Source organism: Telmatherina bonti, assembly GCF_933228915.1.
Source record: "Telmatherina bonti genome assembly, chromosome: 14".
Classification (NCBI taxonomy): domain Eukaryota; kingdom Metazoa; phylum Chordata; class Actinopteri; order Atheriniformes; family Telmatherinidae; genus Telmatherina; species Telmatherina bonti.
Window position 1 is genome coordinate 32534151 of NC_136612.1, and position 26075 is coordinate 32560225.

At 42.1% G+C, this 26075-nt stretch overlaps 1 protein-coding gene across 1 annotated transcript in view; it reads left to right on the forward strand.

Moving 5' to 3' along the window:
* Positions 1-10190: 10190 nt before the first annotated feature.
* LOC306766004 (shisa family member 6) overlaps positions 10191-26075 on the forward strand; it is a gene marked incomplete at both ends in the record, with an annotated part of 106624 nt that continues 90739 nt past the window's right edge. The window contains 2 exons of the mRNA XM_079253578.1: positions 10191-10747; positions 18489-18646. Coding sequence (XP_079109704.1) covers positions 10191-10747; positions 18489-18646 — 715 coding nt within the window. The remainder of the gene's footprint in view (positions 10748-18488; positions 18647-26075) is intronic.

Consider the following 26075-nt stretch of genomic DNA (forward strand, 5'->3'; position numbering starts at 1 on the left):
AACAAGACATTGTGGTCCAGACAAACTGCTGCTCGCTGGATATTTTCTCTTCATCAGACCTTCTCTGTAAACACTGGAGATGGTTGTGTGTGAAAATCCCAGTGAAGACTCAGACCAACAACATTGTTCATTCAAAGTCACTTAAATCTTGTGGCAAACTTCAATTGTTCAGCCAACAAATGAGATTTTGTACCAATTAACAAGCTGTTGTTGCAAAACCTGCTGAAACAGTTAAAACATCTTTCTTTGGTGTAGATTAGTTTTGACATTTTCATTTTGATCAGCCCGGGGGGAGGCCATGTTGGACATCAGGTCGCAGTCCTGCAGGGTTGAGATGTTTTCCTGTTTCAGTACACCTGATTTAAATGAACGAGCCACTGATCAGAACTTGATAAACTGTTCGATCAGTTCAATTTGCATCAGGTGTTTTTTGGGGAAACATCTAAAACCTGCATGGCTGTTATTCTTTAGTAATTAGTCTACTGCAGGGTTTATCATGTGATCATTTTAGATCAGGGATGGGCAAAGTTGGTCCTGAAGTGCTGCAGTCACACAGGTTTTGGATATTTCCTGCTGCAACGCGACAGAATCAGATTAATGGCTCACCATCCTTTTGTGTCAATGGCCTGGATATTTCAAAATGTAAAATAAAATGTGTAAAAAGGGACAGTCCTCTTCGCTACAATGGTCCTCTAAAGGCAGGAGGAGCAGAGTCAAGCCACACTAAAAGTTAAAATAGCAAAATTACTTTATTTTAAATAAATAAAATCCTGTCCTCCAACATGTTGTTTAAAAGAGTCCACTGCTGCGGCTTGGGGTGGGTCCGTCGAACAACAATTCCCCTTCTGGTCCTCTCCTCCACGGTGACGCCACGTGTCCAGTCCGCCTGCTGATGAGAGACTGCACCGCAGAGGAAAACCCAAATCCCTCTCGCCTGGCCCTGCAGCCAGACTCCCACTCCAGATCCAAGGCTTTGCCACTTTACTCGTGCTTTTTCCTTGGTCAGGAATATCCAGAGGCCCAGCACTGAGTAGTTCCACCACTGGATCCCAGAATGAATGCAGCTCTTCAGGTTCCTGGTCCTGCCCTCACACCGCCAAGCCAGTGGTACGTTCCATCTGTGACTGCTCCCTCCTCAGCGGGCTTCTCCTCTTCGATCTGCTCCCTGGTTCTTCCTCCTGTCACTCCTGCAGCTCAAGTTATATCCAGCAGAGACATGTGCCAGACTTTCTTGAGGCCCATCAACCTTTTTGCTAATGGACAAACAAACTATCCAAAACCTGCAGCCCTTCAGGACCGGCTTTGCCGAACCAGATTTAAAGTGATTTAACTTCTGCCTAGCTAACCGGCTGCAGGTTTTGGATAGTTCCTGCTACATCAACCTGAATCAGAATAACTTGAGAGCACTGTTGAGGAGATCCATTTCATTTGGGTCAAGTGTGTTGTAGTAAGAAAACATCAAAAACATGCATACCTGCTAGATAGGCAGACATTAAATCAGTTTAAATCTGGTTTGGTAAAGCTGGTCCTGAAGGACTGCAGGTTTTGGATATTTCCTACTGCAACATGCTTTTTACACAACTTAAGGAGATCCATTTCAATTGCATCCGGTGTGTTGGAGTAGGAAACATCTAAAACCTGCATGTGGGCTAGCTAGCAGACATTAAATCAGTTCAAATGTGGTTTGGTAAAGCTGGTCCTGAAGGACTGCAGGTTGTGGATATTTCCTGCTACATCTACCTGAATCAGAATAACTTGAGAACACTGTTGAGGAGATCCATTTCATTTGGACCCCTGATGAAGATCGACATATTACTGCTCCTTCACTGTTATCTGATCAAACTACAGAACTGAACAGCATGAGGATTTTACCGCGGTGTGATAAACCTAAGTTCCCAGTCTGGGTCCGTCCTTTTGGAAAATGTCGGGCTGAATAAAACAATAGTTCATCAGTACTGATGAGATGGAAATGACTTGTCACATTTACGTATTCCCTGCTGCGCAGAAGATGCGCTCTCCATGAAAAAAGGGCAACAAAAAATCACGTTTTCCTCATTTCCATAAAAGTTGGTAAATAATTCTTCAGCTCATCAAGCTCTTCTTCACATGGGAATAAATCTCAGTGACAGGTGGGTCGAACAAACTCTGCCAGAGTGCAAAGGCACACTCAACACTTAAAATATGTATAAACTGCAATGTTTTGTTTTGCACCAGCAGACACTTGAAATTAGTAACACTGTGGAAGTAAAACTGCCAGTATAATTTCCCCCTATATTTACTTTTACTCCACTGAGTAAAAATATGAAAGCTTTTATATGGAATCCTACAGCATTCAATGGTAAATAATTTATTCATAAAATAAATACAGATTTGAATTTTTATTTAATTACAGAAAACGTTCAAATGTTTCAAACTACATCACTCAGTATTTGGTAACTTTTCCAAGTAAAGACAGTTTTTAATGATGTAGGATCCTGAATAAATGAGTGGCAGCTTGTAAAGAACCAGCTGGATGTTGCACATGTCAACAGAAGTATGTTTTTCTCTTTTTTTTAAATTACTATTATTATATCTGCTGTTACAGGAAACATGTGATTATGCTTTATGAGAAGAGATTTAATAAAGCATTTTACAGTTCACTGTGGCAGAAACCTTCAATAATATTAGTGATTATTTACATTGAGCTGTAGTAATTGGCAAGGCAGATTTATTTGTAACGCACATTTTGTGTACAAGACAATTCAAAGGGCTTTAAATCAAACATTAAAAGCAGGATGCAGGAAACATTAAAAACAAACCTTTAAAATGATTAAATAAAAACAGAAGAAGACACAATATAGTGGATAAAATGCATGAAATAAAGGTCTGCAGTCGTTATGCTGCACATAAACCACAGGGGAAGTTGTTGGGAAGCAGGACTGCTTTAACTTTTCCTTTTTTTATAGATCATAATGCGTAATTATAAAGTGCTTATTTTCCATCACCTCACTCACAGTCATAAATAAAATAAAAGAAAAAAAAATAGAATTTTTTTTATTTTATTTAAAAAATAAAATAAAATCCCAGTAAATTTAGCTTTTCACTGGGATACTGACCTAAATAACAAAAGCAAATATTTATGTGACCTTTTTATAACATATTTGTCTTTGCACAGCCAAATGATACATAAAAGTGTGTGAAAAAATTATTAAAATGAGCAGATTACTAAATAAAAAAGTAACACAGCTCATTATTTCAGATGTTATGTGGAACGCAGTCGTCCTTAATGCCTTCTATGTTCCCAGAATTAACTAATGAAATGAAGAAAACCAGTCTAATTATCATGATGGCATTGTGTTTTTCTGAGCAGCGGCCCTTTATATTCTCATAACTGGCATGTTTCAGATTACTGTGGCATCATTTGAGCCCGGCAGACGCATCCACAGTGAGCAGATACGAGCATCATGCTCTCTTTACTGACACACTGTCACAACAAAAAAGTCGTGCTGTAATTGAATTTGCATGCAGCACTGAGCTCTCAAAACATGTTGAGGCTTCCTGGCTCGTTAACAAAGGCACCGGAACGGACCCCTGAACAGGGCCAGTGTCAAAGGAGACCAATTCCCCCTCTGCACCAGAACTGGGGCAGACATTTCGCTTGGTGTTCTGAGCCAAGCCAAATCAAGACCCACATAAAATCCCTGATTGAAAGACAAAATATAGAGCAGCGAGATCGCAGTGAGAGAATGTGGGGCAAATATCCTTGATGCTAATCTACATGACAATTACAAGGCGAGCGCTTTCAAGAGCATTCCTCCTGTGGTGGAAATGACTGTATTACTTCCCCAGTGTGCTTGATTTGTGACTTTTTTGGCTTGGAAAACAAATTCCAAGTTGAATATTTCTTCATTTATCTCTTCATTCTTCTGTGGAGATATGGCCTCATTATTCTTCAGCCAGTGCCAACCCGGTTGTTACCTGTCAGTTCTTTTTGCTGAGACCAGCTTTGCGGACTCTAAGCTGTTTAACACTAATGGACAATCCCTCTTCCTTTTGTGCTCAACACGCCATCTGATGTGCCATTTTGACTGACAGAGGAATGGAGAGCCAATTTGCAAATGCTGCCTTCCAGAGCATCCACTGTGGAAAGACATTCGTCAAAAAGCTCTTTGCCCTTTTTCTTGTCTTCCCGTCATATTATCTGTACCGTGCTGTCAGGGGCGCCGCGGAGTTGGTCACACTTTTCACGAGACCTGCAGGGGTGGATCGCTCGGTGATGTACGAGCTGGCAATTAACGTCCACTTCCCGATGTTCTGTCCAAATTGCGGCGTGAGATGAAATTGCTCTGGACAGTTCCCGTTAGGCAACCAGTATCATTATTAGGAGATTTAAACTCTTCTGTCAAGAGGATGGTGAGCTGGAGACCTGTGGAATCCGGTGGTTTAATGGCCTTTTCAAGCTTTTCCTACAATGTTTTCATTTAGTAAAGTATAAATGTGTAAAAACAAACCAGTTCGCCATGTAAATGTTTAGATCACACGTATGTAGCAATACTTTTACCTGCAGGAGCCACAAAGTTCTGAAAAGTCATCATTTCTGTATGAAACATTTCCGGTGAACTTCGCCATGTTGCACCAGTGGGTTTCAAACAGCATTCACCTTGATGAAGCTCGCCGAAACAGATGCGTCTTGGCAGCGGTTGTAGTCGGCACGGCAGATGGATGAGTTCTGACATGCTGCATAATAACCGGCTGAGTGACGACGGCGACTTTAGACCATGACAGCACAGTATTTGAAAGTCAATTTGAAGCTGTTCCACTGTCAGATGTGAATGTGATAATGTGGTCGTTTTTCACCATCTGCTGCACCAGATCTGACCAGATTAGCACACCTTCGTGAAAACCTCCAACCAAATGGGAAATAAATCAGTTCTTTTAACCTCCTCCTGCAGCCAACATTTCTCCTTGACTCAAAAACTTGTTTATTTGGGTTAATCTAGTATGTAAAAGGGACTTCAAACTGTTTTAAATGATAAGAAGATTTAATGCATGATGAGTCATTTTTTGATAATAAACAACAATAAAAAGTTAGTTTGTGGCAGGATAACATGCTGAACCTGAGAAGTTTTCACATTCAGTTCTTTTTTTTTAACCTAGAAAAACCTCCAAATGGTGAGAACTTTTCATTTAAAAGGTATTTTAAATTAAATGTACTTTATTTGGAGATTATGGGCCAAAATCAAAGAGGACCTCATAGGCCAGCACTTCTTTTCCATTTTCATTTTTACACTTTAATTCCATTTTTTATGGATCGTACGGTATAAACCAAAGGTGTCAAGCTGCAGTCCTGGAGGGCCACTATCCTGCAGGTTTTTGTTGTTTCCATGCTCCAACACACCTGACTGAAATTCATAAACAGGTTGAAGCTGCTGGATCCATTTGATTTAATTCTGCTGTGTTGGTAGAGGGATGAAACAAAAGCCTGCCGGCCCTCCAGGACTGCAGTTTGACACCCCCAGTATAAGCAGCTGAAGTAGGGGTCTGCAGGCCACGGCGCTTTGACCGCTTTTCAGCCCCGCTGCGCTGAAACAACAGTGTCGTACATGGACAAACAAATCTACGCTCGGTGACAACTTTATTTGTGCAGAGAAATTAGCAAACAACAAACAATGTGGCATGGAAAGACATTTCCAGAACAAACACACAGCCTTTGCTGAAACTAAAGATGAGTTGTGAGCTGCAGTTTCAAATTTTCTGTGGAAATCTGAGCAGCACTGTGCGTACAACCTCACTAACCAACCTCACCAACCAACCTCACCAACCTACCTCACCACCCAACCTCACCACCCAACCTCACCAACCAACCTCACCAACTTACCTCACCAACCAACCTCACCAACCTACCTCACCAACCAACCTCACCAACCTACCTCACCAACCTACCTCACCAACCAACCTCACCAACCAACCTCACCAACTTACCTCACCAACCTACCTCACCATCTTACCTCACCACCCAACCTCACCAACCTACCTCACCAACTTACCTCACCGACCAACCTCACCAACCTACCTCACCAACGTACCTCACCAACCTACCTCACCAACCTACCTCACCAACTTACCTCACCAACCTACCTCAACAACTTACCTCACCAACCAACCTCACCACCCAACCTCACCACCCAACCTCACCAACCAACCTCACCAACCCACCTCACCAACCAACCTCACCAACCAACCTCACCAACCTACCTCACCAACTTACCTCACCAACCTACCTCAACAACTTACCTCACCAACCAACCTCACCACCCAACCTCACCACCCAACCTCACCAACCAACCTCACCAACCCACCTCACCAACCCACCTCACCACCCAACCTCACCAACCAACCTCACCAACCAACCTCACCAACCTACCTCACCAACTTACCTCACCACCCAACCTCACCAACCAACCTCACCAACCTACCTCACCAACCTACCTCACCAACCAACCTCACCAACCTACCTCACCAACCTACCTCACCACCCAACCTCACCAACCAACCTCACCAACCTACCTCACCAACTTACCTCACTAACCAACCTCACCAACCTACCTCTGGAAATGGTTCGGTGCACAAGATTCACCAAAGAAGTCCATTAAAAAGTCAACACACTGATTCAGCAGACTGAATTGCCTGCGATGAGTCGAGTCATGTTAGCAGTTTTGACCACATAGCGCTGATTTACAAACTCATGGCAGACATCCAGGTCTGGAGATGTATTTACTTGTGACACATTGAGCAATAAAATGTTTTTATTGTAACTTTTAATCTGTTTTTTACTGTTAATTTAGCAGGACAAGTAGTAAAGATGGCTCTGAACGTTGCAGACCCCTGACCTTAACCAATTGAAGGTACAGTGAGTAGGAACTACTGACATCTAGCAGTGAACATGGAGGTTTTGTTTAACCCTGTCCTGTCCAGCACAAGCGGTAACCTCCGGAGGTTAAAAGTGAAGCGTATAAGAAAGTGCAAAAAATTTCAGTTCGCTCCTCATCTGCTAGTTTGATGTTTCTCTTTGTCTCACGCAACGGTGACTTCAGTGTTTTTGTAATTAACATTTTGGACTTTCTGAGATTGATTAAATTAAAATACCAGAAGATTTATCAGCGATGAAAATAATGTTTTCTTTTCTTAAGTAATTTTTTTCTGTCAAGTTGCTTTGCAGGCAACATCTGTTTATTCACCGTTGCCTTCCCAGCAGAGTTGTGTGACCCATGCAGCAACCCTCCCTAACTCTCCCATTTAAAATTAATTAAATCTCGAAATTCGGCATATTTAGGGGCGTGTCCTTTTGATTGACAGGTACCCGATCTCCTGCTTCAAGTAAGAAGAACGTAGAACAAACGCGGTTTATAGCCGGTTAACAACGTGACTTAGCTTCAGCCCGCTAACCTCCGTTAGCTGGTTAGCTCCTGTTATCTCCGGGTTAGCTTGGTTAGCTCTTAGCTACAGAAAGCTCGGAGTTCGCTCAATGTCAATCATCCACCATGACGCTCAAAGCCCCCCTCTCAGCTCCACCTCTTTGCCCATATTTGTATTTTCCGGGTGAGACAACATGCTTGACCCTGCCAAGATGGTGATGGTACTAACCGCCCACCGAGCTTCAATTTAGCTCCTCAGAAACCTATGGGTGACATCACGGAGGCTCTGCCCATCTTTTATATACAGTCTATGGTCTAGCATCATAACCTGCAGAACGGTGGTCTGTGTGCCAAGTTGTGCTGGACAGATTTGCTCTGGAATGTATGTCGTATTTATGGCTGCTTTCATTCTTTAGATCCTTTTTTATGATTATAAATTTGTATTATTTATTAGTTCTGAAATATTAATGATGAACCTGACAGAGAAAAAATGTGTCAAACAGAAGGGATGGGTGTAAGGAGGCAGAAAGACAGAAATAAGATGTGGAATGACTACAAATTCAGATGTGAATGTATGGTGGCCGCCAGAGGCCAAAAATACTTCCAGATATAAACATGCTTTTTCATTTATTTTTCATTTCATTTTCAGAAATAAAATCTGGGCCTTGCTATCTGTCCCTTCCTCTGCCATGGCGGTTTTCATAGTTGTTAATATGGGCAAAGTTTTGTAAAGATTTATTTGGTTGCAGCTGAGCTTTTGTTGGTTCAACCAGTCATTGCAAATTCTTTTTATTGTATGTTCCCCTGACTTTTGGAAAGCTCCTACTCCGGAGTTTTATGAAATACAATCCACCACAGCGCATGTGGTGCAGATACAAATAAGAAGAGGGAATAAAAACAGTTCAGAAAATTCTGGACAGATTACGGCGCATGCATCCATATCACTTGTTGTGTATAGTTTTAAATGCTGCATTACACATGTTGTTCCACTAGGGGGCGTACAGTGGACAACCCACGCTCTTTAAAACTTCTGGGCTGGATATTTTTGGAGATAGATGGCAAACATGGAACTTGTGAATGTAGTGATCATTTCTAACAACCATGATTATAAACTGACACGCTGTCACCAAGACAATCTGCATAGACGCTCAATTAAAAGCAGTCGCACGCTTGTCCGACTGGCCGGTCAACACTCTGCCTTATGAGTGATATTTTACTCCAATGATCCAGAGTGAGAATAAGACAAAATCTTTAACACAAAACGTTTTCTTAAAAAAATAAATAGTTTACAGTAAGAAATTCTAAGTCTAAATTGATGCAGTAAAAGAATGTATTGGTAAAATAAAAGTTGTCATTTTGATCATGTAAATTGGAAAATGTGACTAAACCATAACTACTTTAAAGCAGTCACTTGTTTTCATATCAGCTGCTTTACCAAGAATCAAAACCTGCTTCTCGAGTGTTTGAGTGAGAATTTGAGATGAGCTTTGTGAAACTTGAAGCTTTTCTTTTCCACCCAGCAACTTTTTTCCTCCACTGCATCCAAACATTCTGCAGAAAGTCCTCACCTCCTCCTCCTGCTTTAAAAGGCTATTTGATTTGTCATGTTTAAAGCAAACCTTCCTCACACTCTCTCTCTCTCTCTCTCTGTCTCTCTCTCTCTCTCTCGCTCACACACACACACACACACACACACACACACACACACACACACACACACACACACACACACACACAGCCGGGAGCTTTTTGCGCAACAAGAATGCCTCCTCTTCCCCCAACAACTTTAACACACTGCTATCTTCCTGTTTTCTCCTCCGCGAGTCATCGAGTGAAGCCTGGAGGCACGAGAGCATGGGGGGGGGGGGGGAGGGGGGGATAATTAACGGAGGTACTGAATGAGTGACGTGGTTGGAGAGTGGGTGGGGGGGTGGTGGTTGGAGAGCGCGTAAGAGAGGCGGGCCGGAGAGGAGAGAGAGGTCTTGCCTCTTGTCTTCCACAGGCTCTTTGATTCCGTGGCAGTGGCTGAGACACTGCTGTTAGCGGCTACTCTTCACCTGGTAAGTTCTCCTCATCCTCATCTTCTCTCTAAGCAGAGTTCCTGGTTGTCTCTACTGGGAGAAACAAGTTGGAAGAAAGAAAGTTTGCGAGCAAAACGAAGGTGGAACGAAGCGACCAAACGCTTCACGGCAGCTTTTATTTTATTGTCCAGCAGTTCCCGGAAAGATCTGTCAGATTGGAAGCTGAGAGGTCTGATGAGATCTTCTCTGAGATGTTAACATAGAAAAGAGTCTGTAGAGTTGTTCCTGCTGTCATGTCGGTGGGAAGCTGTCCGTGGTGCTGAAAGTGGTCGCTGCGTTTTCTTCCTTTTAACTCAAACAAAGTTGCTTTTCTTCCATCCTTTGTGAAGGTAAAGCTTAAGTTTTAACGAACAAACCTGTTTTTCTTCCACAGAACCTCAACCTAAGTTCATTTCCACCTCATTTCCCGGAGGACATCTTCTCTTTTTTTTCCATCTTATGCGCCCGAAACCCCAGAAAGTTGGCCCAAATTAATTTTCCTTCTTTTTTTAAAGACGTCTGGTTCTGCGTTTGCATCTGAAGATGTATTTTGTGTCTGCTGAAAACACAACCAGCCAGTCCAAGTCCGTGAAAGAAAGCTTGGCACAGGCGGGAGAAGCTGCGCTGAAGAACCCCGCGATGGGCTCCACTCGGTAAGAAGTGGGAGAGGGACCACCAGAAGAAGGAAAACCAGATGAGAGTGGGGCCCAGCAAGCGGACACCAGCGCGTCCTCAAATGATGGGGATAAAGCACCTCCTGCTTCTTTTGATTTACCTCGACCCGCTGAATGTCCTGTGCGCCGCCACCAGCAGCAAAAAGAGCAAAGTCCCGCCGCGGAGGACCCCAAAGGTGAAGGAGGTCAACGGCAGCACCACCTCGGTTCCCCCGGCCGTGCCGGGGAAGTTTACGCAGGTTCAGGCTCCGGTGGTGGGCCAGCACGACACCTGCATGGGCTACTACGACGTGAGCGGACAGTACGACAAAGAGTTCGCGTGCAACAACACGGACCACCGCTTCTGCTGCGGCAGCTGCTTCCTGCGCTTCTGCTGCGCGGACCGGGGGAAGCGGCTGGAGCAGAAGAGCTGCACCAACTACAACACCCCGGACTGGATCAAAACCCAGCCGCCCTCCCCGGCGCCGACTGGGGACACGTACGACCCCGAGCTGGACCAGACCAACACCACGGTGTACATCACCTGCGGGGTCATCGCGCTCATCATCGCCATTGGGATTTCTGCTAAAGTTGCTTATGATAAAGCCACAAAGCCTCCGCAGGAGATGAATGTGCACAGGTAATCCTTTTTTACAACTTCTTCTGAGAAAATAAATGTTTAACTTTGCTTCATTTTAGTTCAGGAGTTTCATTCAGAAACCCCCACCCCCACCCCCACCCCTGCATCCCCTTCCCATCCACTCAGCTGATGCCACAGTGAATCACCAGATCTGCACCCTGCCTAACTTACAGCCAGTATATCATGACTTCACTCCAGCTCGTGACCTTTTTATGTGTCATAACAATCCTTTTTGTGTCAGTTGTTAGAAGGCGTATGGGGGGTGTTTCATGTCTGCTGAAGCTCCAGGGAATAAAGCAAATGTCACAGAGAAGCTCTGAGAGATCATCCTAATGGGAGTGGTCTCTCCTACAAAGACCTATTTTGTAAATCCCCTGCAACAGGATAGTGGCCACTGAGCTGCTGCAAAGCAACGTAAACACACATCAGAGCTAAGTGTTGTAGATGTTTCCCTGCTCCACTTGACTTCTGTTCTCCTGCAGAGCTTGACGGTGAGCGTGTCCTTATTTGAATTGGGTGAGTTGTACGACCAAGATTTGAAAAAGCACGTGTGAAAAGTGTGTCATGTGGGTTTTAAATGCAGATATGCTAAACCTGCAGCCTTAAATTCTACATGGCTCTGAATGGTATGGTTTTTGGATTAGCAGCCTTGAGTTTCTGAGGTTTAAACTCTTATCAAGCTTCTTTTTTATTATTATTTCTTAGGTTTAGTAGATGTAATTGACAACTGTAGCTTGGAAGTTACAGGTTAGCCTGAAGTGGAATCACTTGCTATTAAATATATGGCATCACTATTCACCAAATGAGTCCCACCTAACCCTAACAATGGAGAAGAAAGCGGCAGAAATCGAACATCTAACAGACGAGCTATATGGTTAGCTGTATGCAGCTCTACAGGCTCACCTCTGACAAAGATTCATCGCTTTGACTTCATTTGTTAGAGAAAAGGAAGAATGTTTCTGTCAAGGAAGGCACAAGCTTCATATATATATATATATATATATATATATATATATATATATATATATATATATATATATATATATATATAACATAATAGGGCCAAAATTGAGAATCACAGCTTAAGCCAGGTTGCCAGTACATTGTACAATGTACAGCATACTTTCATATTGGATTTAATGTGTGTCCCATGTGAATTTTGTGTGTCCAAACTTTTGACTGGTATCTCCAGTCTCATTGTAGCTCAGAATGATTTAGAGAAAGAAACAAACTTTCTCATATTTGAACTGTTTGGACCTGATTGCACAGGAGGAAGCTGAGACCATGTTTTGGGTTTGACTTTGGGGTTTTCTGTGGTGAGTGGAGGAAACACACAGAGGAAGAAATACAAACTTATATGTCTTTATGAAAGATGTAAGTGTAACCCAGACCAAGTAAAGCTTTTATTTTCAAGTAATCTGCAGCATCATGAGGTGAAGGGTTTTACTGGCTGTTTATTGGCAATAAATCAACTCCTTTATTGGAATTTCATTAACCAATCATTGAACTGTGTGACTGTTTGTTGTTAATGCCTTTCTATGTGATCAGAGATCAAATCGTCATGCATAAAGAGAGGCGCGTTTGTGCAGCACATTTCATGTACAATTCAAAGTGCTTTACATAAAACATTACAAGCATTACAGATGGTACAAAGAAGCATAAAAGGCAGCAACAAACAGCACAGATCACATGACAAAATCACAAGACCTTTGGTGCATCTTCCCACTCATCCTTTTGCTTCCAATCCTCATGTTTTCATCCATTTTTATTGGATTTTTGTGTTTGATGAAAAGTCCCAGTAAAACCATTTTCTCAACAAAGGGACTACACACAGCATCATTAGTCCAAATACATGCATATGTTGGTTCCTCAGCAACAAGCCAGTTGGGTTATGAGGGACAGGAAAGCTGTCAGTTGTTTTTAAGTCTTACTATGTGAAGAGAAGAAAACAAGCTTCCAGAAGGATTCAGACTCTGTTCTCCCAGCCTGTCTGTCAGATCCATCTGACCCACATGCTTCAGGGTTTCCATGTCGTTATATAAACTAACTTGAAACCTCTGGAGAGATTGCATCAGTTACATATTACTACCTATTGAAAGCCCTCCCCAAAAAGAAGTCAGGCATTGCATATCAAGGATAAAATGTCATTATGTTTCTATGCAATGTGATCTGCTAAGCTGGTTTCACTGGTGTTGAAATGCAAAATGGAAAATAGGAAATGATTTTATATTCATGACCACAGAGACAACCGTTTATATCTACAAGCTCTACGTGTACCACCATGCTGCTACCATGTTACGAAACCCAGACGAGACCTCATCTGGTGAGTGGTGACGTTATAGGATGCAAATGGAGGAAACTCAGGATGAAGCCAAATAAAGAATAAAAAGACTTTAGATTTATATTAAAATCAGGTCAAGATCCTTCCACATGACAGGAGCTTGGTTTCCATTAACCCTCACACTGCACAAAACCTGCAGCTCTGTTCCTGTCCATGGATGGATGGAAATAATTTTTTACAAAAAATTAAGGAGAAAATATCACCATCATCCTCGATAGCAGTGAAATGTGGAGTTTTACAATGAATTCAAAAAGAAATGAGGGAGCAAGGCTTAAAAGAGTTGTGGCAAATCCTCAATCCTGAAACAATATGACCTGGCAACCCGGCTACTTGGGAACCTAGTTACCCAGCAACCTGGCTACCTGGCAACCCAGCTACTTAGTAACCTGGTTACCTAGCAACCTGACCACCTGGCAACACGGCTACCAGGCAACCCAGCAACTTTGCTACCTTGTAACCTGGCAATCTGGCAACCCCGCTACTTGGCAACCCGGCTACCTTGTAACCCGGTTACTTAGTAACCTGGTTACCTGGCAACCCGGCTACCAGACAACTTTACAACCTGGCAACCAGGCAACTTTACAACCTGACTTGCTGGCAACTCAGCCTGGAAATCTGGCTATCTTCTTGCAGCCTGGCTACCTGGCAACTCGGCTACTTAGTAACCTGGTTACCTAGCAACCTCGCATCAGCTGCAATGCTCATAAAATCTTGTCCAGCAGACGAGAACATATAAGAATTGTAGCTTATGTGCTGAACACCATTCAGTGGAAGCACCTGCACAGTGGTACTTTACTGAAATGTTACCTGTCATGGAAACGCAGCGATGTCCTTTAGGGACTCTGTTTTCCTTTCTCAATGATATCTACAATGTACGTTTCTGCAGCTGAGCATGCTGGGAAACCGCCATACAGCTTTTTCTTCCAGGACACATGTTTTGCACTGTGCCACAAGCTAGCACTTCCATAGCAACGCATCAGGCATTTTGAAAACACACTGAAGCTAATTCAGCGCGGGATTAAAAGAGGACATCATCGAACGAAGAGAGGTAATAGTGGAGATGAGAAAGAGGCCAGATAAGACTTTTACTGGCTGCAGAGCGCTCACAGTACGGGTAAGATGCAAGATGGAGGCGGAAAAACCAACGTCAGGAAGCATCATTGAGAAAATCTGCCACCGTTCTGTGGTGCGTCTTTAGTGGCACATCAGAAACAATAAACCATGACGAATCAACTAAACGCAGCTTAGAGGGGGTCTTCTTCTGGACACAGACGTTCATCAGGTTGCAGCTCAGAAGGAAGAGCAGCTGATTTCAGGCTTTCCCTGACCGGATGCCAAGGAACAGAACCCTCAGATGTGAACCAGGTGTGTGGAGTAAAGCTCTTTGAGTGGTCGACATGACTGCAAAAGTGCTGCAGAGTCATTAGCAGATGCCACTAAATCCTTAAATTACCAAAGAAGCAAAACAAAAAGGACTTAGTTTGAAATCAGTGTAAAAGACGAAGGATCAAACATTACATGTAGATCCGGTGATATAATCCACCACAGGCTGTTTGATTGACAGCGCACACGTATGTAGATAATCTTAGATCTCACACGCCACGCCGCCGCTGCTTCTTTGGCGTGTCAGTCATTGTTCAGATGGAACCTGAAGGGATAAATGGGTGTTTAATTGGGGTTTGATCTGACTGAAACTGTCACTTTTTCCTTCACTGGTTTAAAACGAATAAGACCATGCATTAGTCACGGCTTTTGTTCATGCGTCATTTGAATCAACGACTATTATCCTGTCCGTTTTGGGCAAAGCAGAGGAGGGTGTTTTGGTTCCCAGCCAGAGCCCAGAAGTTGACTTAATGATAAGAGAATAATTAAGCATTGTTATTCTGCAGTCATGAAACTTTGCATCCTGCTGCTTTGAAAATGTCAAGGGGATTACTCAGCCTTCTTTCTCTGAGAAGCAGCCAGAAAATGTTCAAATCCAAAGACTGACGGCGCCACAAAGGGGCCCTTTCAGTCCATCAGCGATGCCAGTATATGTGTTCTTAAAAGCTGGCGCATTCAGCTTTTAATATCCATATGGACTCATGAGATTTTCTTCTCCAATATTTACTTTGAAGGCCAACAAATCATCGTGGCGCAGCAATGTTTTTGCTTTTTAGTGTGTGAGAGATGAGCAGCTGGTAAAGCAGACGTCGCCCTTTTAACTGAATCTACTTAAGGCTGCAACTGCAGTGGTCCTGAGACTTTATAGGGGGCGGAGTGAAAGGGGGCTCGTCAGTAGCGTCGCCACACCTTTATGATTTGTTTGTTTTCGCTGCTGTAAAGAAGGCTGCTGGAGCCGGCCACAGAGGCGCTGACAGCCGCGACCAACCGGAAGCGGTGGAACATGGGATTAGCTGTATGTTTGACAAAGGGCCCGCTCCTGAAGAAGTGGGGGGCGTCTCTGGTAATTTCCGGTGCTTCTGTAAAGTGATTTCGACTCACACCTCAGAGACTGAGGCAGGAATGTGAGCAGAATCCTGAGCTGCTGGCAGACCTTTTCTGTTTGGAGGCTGACCTTCAGCAAATCAGAAGAAATGTGAGTGAGAGCCCAAGCCTGCGATTTGAACAGGTGCTATCGATCAGCATGTACAGAGCAAACCGAGAGGCAATTGTATGTATTGTATGTATAAATATATGTATTGTATGTATAAATATATATATATATATATATATATGCATATATATATATATATATATATATATATATATATATATATATATATATATATATATATGCATATATATATATATATATATATGCATATATATATATTAGATACATACACAGACAAAAACCCTCACCTCATTATCATACACACGCACTCAGAGCACATGATTATGTATTTCCTGTGTCCGCCTAACCTGCTTTGTTTTGTTGATTGCACACACCTGTAATGTGTCACCATGGACAGACACTCTGGTTTATCTGCTTCATGCTCCACAGCAGCTGCCTTTCCTGCCTTTTGCCAGTAAGTTTATTCTCTGTGTTTCTTGGTGGTTTTTGTCGTATTTGTTGTTTATTTCCTGGATTATTGATTGTTGATGTGTTGGTCGGACTCTTCGCTCTTCCCGCTCCCAGTATTTGCTTTTCAGTCTGAATCTGTACATATGAACTAAACTTTCCCTTTCTGCATTTGATTGTGTGCTGTATGGGTCCTCCAGCCCATCATTCACCACAGAAAACCAGTTTGATTCTAGTATTTGGTTCAGCTTTCATGACTTTGCCGAGTCATGCTGGATTATGGCTTCTGGCTGACTAGTCTGTTTTTATTGGAGCTAGTTGGCCTGAAAGGTTCAATACTATGTAAAATTCACTTTCTAAAGGTTTTCTAACAGTCATAGGTTCCACATAAGCTGAGAAAAATGAGAAATGCCTGTCACCTCTCCCACTTGCTCCACTTTGTAGTGAATGTAACCTTAAATAACCACTTCCCCCTGGTTGTGGACACAGCCACCGACCTTTCCCCTAGCTCGCTGAGCCCACCCTCTAAAAACACACCGCCGTTTCCTCCCCCTGAGAGGAGCGTGGAGTGGGCGTGGACAGACACTGCTCGTGAAGATTTTATGGTTTAGCAACAGAAGCAGCCTGGTCTCAGTAGAGATCACTGAAGACACCGTTGAAACGGCTGGATTCGTGGGCCGAGGCTGAATTTGGGGTCAAAACACTGTTTTTACTGGTAACCAGTAGCAATTTATTTCCGCTCCCTTAAATGGGGACGTTTGTTTCATCCGTTGCCGTTCATACTTCCATGCATCTTACGTTGCCATGGTTGTTAAATCAGTTCATCCACTAGGGGGCAGTGCTGAGTTCAGAGTTCACTTCTTCGTTTTGACACTGGTTGGTTTTGGTAATGCACCGCTATAACGTTCTTTACAACCATCCCAAAACAGCAGAAGAAGAAGAAAACCACAAAGATTTTTGTTTACTGCTCTCCGCTTCTTCTTCTTCAGGTGCTTTTTATTTGGCGTTTGTGTCCTCTTCTTCCTGGTCCTCTTCTACAACACTGCCCCCATGACTTCCAGTATCTTGCATCAAGTAAAAAATACCTGCGCTTGTAAATGGGCCAAATTATGTGCACAACTGACAGAAAATGGGTGAAACTGCCTGTCCATCTGTGTTGAAAAGAAATGGACCTTAAGACTTTGGCTGAATAAATCACAACCATAGTGAGTTCTCCTCAAAGATTATTTCACACTTTTATATCACATACTGTAAGGCACAGTCAATATAATTGAACTATCCATCCATTTACTGGCTGATCCAGTGTTGAATGTAGTAATAATAATATTAATGTCTAATTGTTATTTTAGTTCGTACAAACTGTGGTAATGGAGTTTTAATGGCTCTAATGAAATCACAAGAGCCGGAAAATCTAATGTAGTTAAACTGTGCAACAACTCTGGTCATGCATGGCGGAGATGCATCGCAAATCAAAGAAAACTTTATTTATAAACCACTTTTTATGTAGCCAGCAAACAAAAACATTTTCTGCATGTTAAATAAAGCCTTCACACATCAAAGTATTCATTTAAAAACACACACTACGTAATAATATAATGCGCACATGCATGTATGCTGCTAAAAATCAGCAAAAAATACCTCCCTCATTTTGAACAAAGATAAATGCAGCTGTGAGATGTGTTTCGTGCCTCTTGGAAGCTTCTTCCAGTCATCACGGCTGTTTTCCGTCCAGAAACGCTTCTAAAAGATTCCCAAATAACAGAACTGCTCCGTAAACAATGGATGCAACCCAAACTCCTCTGTGTCCATCACCCTTTTACTCTTTTTCTTTCTAAAGCACCTTTTAGATTTATTAAGTTCAGCATCTGTGAGCATCACAGACATGGAAGCTGCAGGAGCCTGTCACAAGCCGGACCCCCTGCAGTTTCCGTGTTCCGCAGCATCGATCAGGAGCAGCTTTTTTTTTTCTTCCTGGAGAACTTGTCCTCTTGTCTTATTAAGACGTATAAAGCCGGTTCTGCTCCTGCTGCACACGACGAAGCAACTGGGACAATCCAAAATCAGGTCGCCTGCGTCTGTGAAGAAGAAACGGCTAAAGTCTTCTCGCCCTGGAAGGGAAATGCTATTAATACACCGAATACCTTCCAAAGTCACAGAGTTATGGAAAAGTTGACTGTGTGGTTATGTTAGGTCGACACTGACACAGTTAGATCATCCCTTTTTTTTTTCTTTTAACGGTATAAAAAGAGGGTAAAATACATTTATCTTGCTTGACACTTTAACTGGCACAAACATTTAGAAATGTCACTCTCCAGCTTTTGCGTCAAACCGTTCGGGCAACTTCTGAGTCGTAAAAGAGGTTTAATTTTCTGTTCACGCCTGTGATTCCCTTCCAGAGCTCTGGCGGACATTCTGAGGCAACAAGGACCAGTTCCCATATCTCAGTATGAACATGAAGACATCGCAGCAATCGATGGGTCCCCCAAAGACGAGACGCCGGTCAGAACCTTGAAGAATCATTACACGCCTGTTCACACCAAGGCGTCGAACCACGGTAGGAGACTCGTCCCTGCATCTTTGCATGTCAGTAAAGCACATTTAAAGGCTCCTTGTGTTGCTCATGCAGTGTCTCAGTAAGTTATAACAGTGGTGCATGAAAAAAGAAATAATTTTGCTCGCTTGCATCTGAAACAGCCTCCTTTTGGTTGACATCTGCTGAACAGAAGCTTTGTCTTCAGGGGAAATATAAGAAAAGATATATTGCAAATGAAATGCAACTGAGTTCCATCTGAGTTCTTCGTCTCCTCCTGGTGCTGCAGTCACATCAGCCTACTTAGCATTGGCTCCAATCTGAGATGTAAATTATCTTCTGTGGCCGACTCAAGCTTTTTGTCCAAAGATAATTCAGGCGTGCAGCAGTGTTCCTCCTACTTTTATCCGGTCGGTCTCCAGATCCCTGCTCCAGGGATTGACTCGCTTGCTAAGTGGCCCAGTATGGTGTCCCAGATTCGCTGGTGTTATGTTTTTACTCTCATGTCACCATTCTCTCCATCAGCCGCAGCGGCCAACATGCAGGGAGATGTAGAAGATGGTGGTACTTTTCTCACTTTGTTTGTGGTTGACATGGATCTGCCTGGTCATCAGGAGGAACCACAGTGGCTTGTAGGCTGGTATTCAGTCATCCATTACTGGTTAGTTATTATTGGTTTTCCTGCAACTTTTACTCCGTCTCATATGTAAATCTTGTTGTTCATGGGTGAGATTGATTTTTTTCCGGCACGGCCTCCATGATGATGTGACACTTCTGTCTATATTGTGCAGAATGTAGAGGATCCAAGTTGTCAGGTTAAAGGATTACAGAAAGTTAAAGATGGATTTTCATAAAAATAAGAGCAGATATGGGACACGGAACAACGTTAAAGTCGTTGACTTTTAATGTTCATGCAGATTTTTTTCTGTTTTATCCAGCTGTGTTAGGTGTATGAGGGCGGGATGGTTGGTACCAGATTTATCCTGTCGATACGATACCACAAGTTTATGCTGCGTTTACCTTGATGCCAATATTAACTTTTATGCTTCTGCTCCTTTTAAAGGAGAATCATGATTTTACAGTATGCAGCCTTTAATGCAAGGGCAATACTGAATTTACATAAAACAGAACATCAATATAATATTAAATACTGATTGGTAAATCATATAAAAACAAGATCTAATAAACCTTTTTAAAACAAAATAATCAAACTCATATTTAGGTAAGATTGTTCATGTTTATGAAATGGAATAATGATAAATGTAAGAAGTAAAATGATGAATAAAATAAAACATGGTGTGTATCGAACATACGCCCATCCCTAATATGTAGATTTAGTTTAAAAAAACCTAGGTAAAAGTAGTGCTATACTTTTATATGACTCAAAATACTTTTTCTCCGTGTAACAGTCGCCACGTTTCCACTGACAAATATTTCATCTGTCCGACTTTAATCGATCTGATTGGAGGTTCTGGCGGACACTTCATCATGGCGGCTAAAGTGATACGATCAGTTGTATTTACATGATTGACAGCTAAGTCATGCAATTAGACAACAAAATGACAATGTTGGAAGTGGAGTCTTGTTCTGGACCCAAAAGAGAAGAATAAATTTCCATCACAAACATTTAATCTTGACCCAAGTCAAGATTAAATGCAATCTGTTGGTTTTCCTAAACCAGGCTGTTTGTTATGATCTGGCTTGAATGAATGTGTCTGTAAAGTGTCCTGAGATGGCATTGTTGTGAAGTGGCGCTGTACAAATAAATCTGAAGTGAAATGGATTGAATGAACTCCTGCAAAGCGACAGCCTCTTGAATTCTTAAAATAAAATGTTCAGTATTTTCTCTAAAAAAGAAACAGTTAAAATCAGCATCAGAAGGCAGAATGCATGAATGGATAAGCAGTTTGTGCTGAATGCAGCTGAGCAGAGAGCCGCGTCCTCTGCCCCAAACTGTAAAAGTCTGGGTTACCATGTTCTACTTCCCCTTGTCACAGACTTTTAAAAAAAAAAAAAAAAAAAAAACAGGGATAGACACCCAGACAGTCAGACGTTTCTCACCAAACTGAAGAGAAAAAAGAAAAAGACACTTTTTTTACGAGTGTGGAGAAAAATTTGTTCTCTTGTTCTTGATAAAGCAAGATGTTGAAACTTTATGTAAAAATTTGGACAACAACCATTAAACCCAGTACGTTGTTGAAGGCAGACTGAAGGAAATCGATCCGATCCGGGGAGATGTGACCTTCTGTTCAATTTGTCATGTTTATTTATTTGTATATTTCTTTATCTATTCTTTTAGGATGGGTGAACACTGTATCGATCCTGAATGAAATTTTGAGACTAAAGCACTAAAATAACACAATAAAAAACAAAAATAAAACTAGAAATAATCTAAAATGCAAAAGTAGAATAAAAAAATAATCTCATAAAGCTGGAAATGAAACATATTTCACAATTAAAATGGCTGAATTACAGTTAAACAGCCACGTATTTGGACAATAAGCAGACAAAAACAAACTCTAGCTGTCACCTAAATATCACAGCTTTATGGAAACATGGTTGAAAGAAAATGTCTTGATGACAAAGCATCAGTGAGTCGCTTGAGTTTCTTGACGTTCAAGGCTGCGGTTGAATTTTTCACGGTTAAATCTAATCCAATATTTACATTGTGAGAACTACAAAAAGAAGTCTTGTTCGACTTCTTTGAATCACGTTGAAAGTTAAGGAAACAGATTTTTTTCATAGGATGTAAATCTGAGGTTCTTAAAAGTTTAACTCAAGGTTTTCAACCGTCAGACTTGAATAAATGGAGATTTTTTCAAGATCTGTAAAGCAGCAGAAGAAGAAAAATACATTTTTTCAGGTTAGTCAGAAACAGTGAATATTTTTTTAATATGAGAAACTGAGACAAAAACACAGAAATATTCTCATTGGTGAGACCAAAATGAATGTTTTTATTGTTTTCTTGTTCTTTGAGAACAAGAACCAAGTCCCTGCGTCTCGTGAAGTCCGTAACGAGCGTTGTACCAACATGACATGGTTTAACCAGCACAGCCTACCTGAGTCCTGCTGCTGACCATGTCCATCCCTTTCTGAGCACAGTGTAGCATCTTCTGATGGAAACTTCCAGCAGGATGATGCACCATGTCACAAAGCTCACATCATCTCCACCATGACGATGAGTTCACTGTCCTCCAACGGCCTCCACAGTCACCAGATCTACATCCAACAGAGCAGCTTTGGGACGTGGTGGAACGGGAGATTCTCATCATGATGAGGTGGAGTTGACATGATGCTTCATGTCAACATAAAGCACAATCTCTGGATCTGACATCAGGAATGAAGGCAGCTCTGAAGGAAAATCAGCATCCATCCCGATGGGATCTGATGAGTTGGCTTACTGTTCTTACTTTCTTGTCTCACCAGGGAGCTCACACTGTTTTCCTGCTTTTTTCTATCATCTTACGTTTTTATTAAAGATTCAGTTTAATACAGTTTCCTCAGCAACTATTTGTAAAAAGGGTAAAAATACACTGAAAGTCGTCTGCTGCAAACAGCGATGGTCTGTGGTCTGAATCACACATGCTGTTCAGACTGATGCTGATGGAGCGTCTTCTGCTGGGGATTGGACCCCCCTTTCCCGAACTTTCCCAGAGCGAGCATTATCACTTCAATTTCCTGGAGCCGTGGTCTGTTCTCTCATTTTGTACTCTCCAATTGCCATGTCGCTGTGGAAAAAAGGTGACAAATGTCTTCCACACTTTGGAGGCAGAGAATGAAATCATCTCTGCTGGACTCTCACAGCGACTGAAGTCAGTTTAGAGGAGAGGGATCTTTCACTCAAATGGCTTGTAGTCACATTTACTATGTATGTCTCTGCTGAAAGCTCGTCTCGTTTCCACTTCGTCAGTCTAAAAATGCACATTGTGTGGCCAAAAGGTATTTCCACACATGCTGGAGTAAAAAACACTTCCGGTAATCAGCTTTTAGCATCTGGCTGACGTTACTGGTTCCCTATAGCAACAGGAAAAGGATCCAGTAGTGCCAGATAATAACCCATTCTCACAGGGCTGCTTTTTTTGGGTTTTAATTGTTTTTGTTGCCAGATCAGGTATTGTTTCAGGTATATGGATAAGGGATTAAACAGCACAATTCATACAAATAAAATACAATATTTATCTGGAAGCAGGTAACAACAAGGACTATTCTTTTTTTTTTTTTTTTTTTTCTTATCTTGAGAAAACTAGTTAGTTTTCAGCTTATCAGATATTCATAAGATGATTGGGAGGTGTGTGTGTGTGTGTGTGTGTGGGGGGGGGGGGGGGGGGGGGGGGTCACACCCTGATTTCTTTGGTCAAAATAGACCCCCAGGACCACATGTTGTGAATGACTGAAATTGCATTTTGTCAGTCAGCCTTTGTGTTATTGGATGTATTAATCAGATGAATGTTCCTCGATCTGACGTCAGCTTGCGTCTGTTGCTGGCGTGTCTGCACTGATGCGTCCCAGTACAGAATGGATCTGTGGGATGCCACTTGTTCCCACCATCTGAGGTGTTGGAAGAGAAGAAGACAATCACTCTCATACATGTTGGAGGACCGGGCCTCTCTCCACCACCCTGCACCCCTCTTGAACAGAAACAATCCCACAGAGCTCCGTCAGCTGCAGCAGGGGTGTCCAAAGTCGTCCTCGAGGGCCGCTGTCCTGCAGGGTTTCCATGTGTCCCTGTTCTGACACACAACACACCAAATAACCCAGAACGGGTTATTTTTTTTCCAGCTGTTTAAAAATAAAAGTGAGCATGGCTGCTTTCAGCTTCCGTACATTTACCCTTTCTCTTGAAGAGGTATGAAAATGAGAACACTGGATTCATCAGACTACATGTACAGATGTGTTTATAAGGCAGTTTCATGCTGACATGAGGTGTGAAAGAAAAGGAGGCGACAATAACCCAAAATGAAGTAAAACTATTTCTTTAAGTTTAATCATGTCAAAGAATTTTCTGTTCATGTTCATTTTTTATAATAACCTACTCTGACCTAATTATGAGGGCTATAAATAGCTGAAACATGAGAATTTTACCAGTAGAAGATATTAGCAAGCAGTTAGCGCTAGCTTAGATTTTATCGAATCAAATTGGGTCATACCCTGCGAATGGCTCCCAAAGGCTGTTTGTATAAAATTGCCAGCATAAAATGATCCATTTCTACCCCCCCCTCCAGGTCGTTTCTATGTGAGCAGGTATACCGTACAGCCTGTGTATTCAGCCGTTGCAGATAAAACAGAAATTGCTGGCCCTCCATGATTAGCTTGATGCTTTCTTTGTGTGAGCTGATGGCTATTTCCTCTCATTTATGATCCAATCTCTTCTTTTTCACCCCTGCAGGGTCGTTTTTCGAATAAATTTGTTTCCCTTTTAGTATTTCAACAAAAAAAAAAAAAAAAAAAAAAACACAAATCAAGCAAATGATTAATAATCATGGTATATGTAAAGCTAATGAAGATAAAATATGCTAATGCTCCAGTGTTGGTCATTTACTGATATGGGCCTAAATCGAACCCAATCAGCCACTAAGAATTGCTTTGTTCCACTTCAAGCCGCCTCTCGAGCTGCGTTTCCTTAAATTTTTTTTTTTTAAAAACAAAAGCAATATATGTAACAAACAACAATTGCAGTTTCCATTGATACGTTTAGTGCATTAGCCTCAATTCTCGTGAAATCCCATTCCTCTCACAAGATTTTACAAAATTTGCAGCATGTGCAGGTAGCCACATAATGTTATTTTGGGGTTTTCTACTTGCTGCAGAGAATTTGTTCCGGCTTTTCACAGCTTTTGTTACATTTGTTCCACACCACGCCATCTTTACTGAAACTGAATTGGTCACAACCCCTCTTGTCACGTCCAGGGACACATAAATACGAAAAAAAGTGTTTCCATTACACCTTTGCAACATGTTTCTGTATCAAAACGTCTGGAAAAACCACCTCACGAGAGAATGAACACTTTTTAGTGACATTTGAGACTTTAAAAAAAAAAAAAATAGGTGTTTCCATTTGTGGTTTTTAATTGCAATATTTAGTTTTTGCACAATTCTGGGTGTAATGGAAACGCACCTTCTGTCCTCTCCTTGCACACATAAATGAAAACATGAACAGAACCGCCTTTCTTAACTTCCATCCAATCAGATCTGAAATGAGACTCAATTCAATTCAACTTTATTTGTATAGCACTACTTCACAACAGTGTTGTCACAGGACACTTTACATACACAAATCAACATACACATCATTTCAAGCCAATTCATACATATCCTATGATGGAAACCAACGGATTACATCGAGTCATGACTTCGTTCCAATCCCCCATCCTGAGCTGCACACGGCGACAGTGGGAAGGAAAAAACTCCCTTTAACAGGAAGAAAACCTCTGGCAGAACCCGGCTCAGGGAGGGCAGCCATCTGGTTGGACTGGTTGGGGTGGCCTCCCTGTAATGGTTGGCTAGACTACCCATAACTGGTTGGACTGGTTGGGGTGGCCTCCCTGTAATGGTTGGCTAGACTACCCATAACTATGAAAGACTTGTCATTTTTCTTGTGATCCGCAAGTTGTGATCTCCTAACTTCTGACATGTTCAATGACACTAAGTAAATGTCACTACAGAATATTTCTTATGTTATGGGCTCGACACACAGCGTCAGTTCTTCTCCAAATTTCCCATGGAACCTGTGTGATGGGGGGGAAAATGGCTGCCTCCACCCAGGCGACAGGTGACATTCATGCATGTGAAATTTCACCCTCGTTTACGTAGCCGTGCAAACGGAACATTCGAAATTGTTCGTTTTATCACTGTATGGCTGCAACCAATTAGCGAGGGTGTCAGTGACTGATCAAGCACAACCTGAATTAATCTGAGCTCTGACATCAAATGATGATTTTCACCAAAAACTTTCACTTTCTTGTCTTTTACTTTTGTCGTTAATGACAAGATTTGTCAATCTGAGATAAATCTCTCGACTTTCCCCTTGATGCTTCATCTGCCGCGTACTGCGTTAAAAACAGCAGAAGTCCCTCCAATATCATAACCAAACCAAGAGCGGGATGTGCGACGCTGCTGCTGTCCCGGGTGCTGAGTTTCACCTGGGTCGCGATGAATTTTTCCTGTCACTGTTGTGAACGTAGAAACACTCTGAACAAGACGGTTACATATTGTATGTCTCCCAGTCTGTTAAAATAAACAGACTTGCCTTTGCAGTCATGCCGACCACTTAGTGCTTTACAATACATGTCACTTTCACCCATTCACACACATACTCATACTATGTACTTAACCCAACAGACACATCAGGGGGGCAACTTGGGGCTCAGTATCTTGCTCAAGGGCACTTTGGCACAAAGTCAGGGAAGACTGGAATTGACATCCCAAATTTCCAGTTGAAGGATGACTGTTCTTC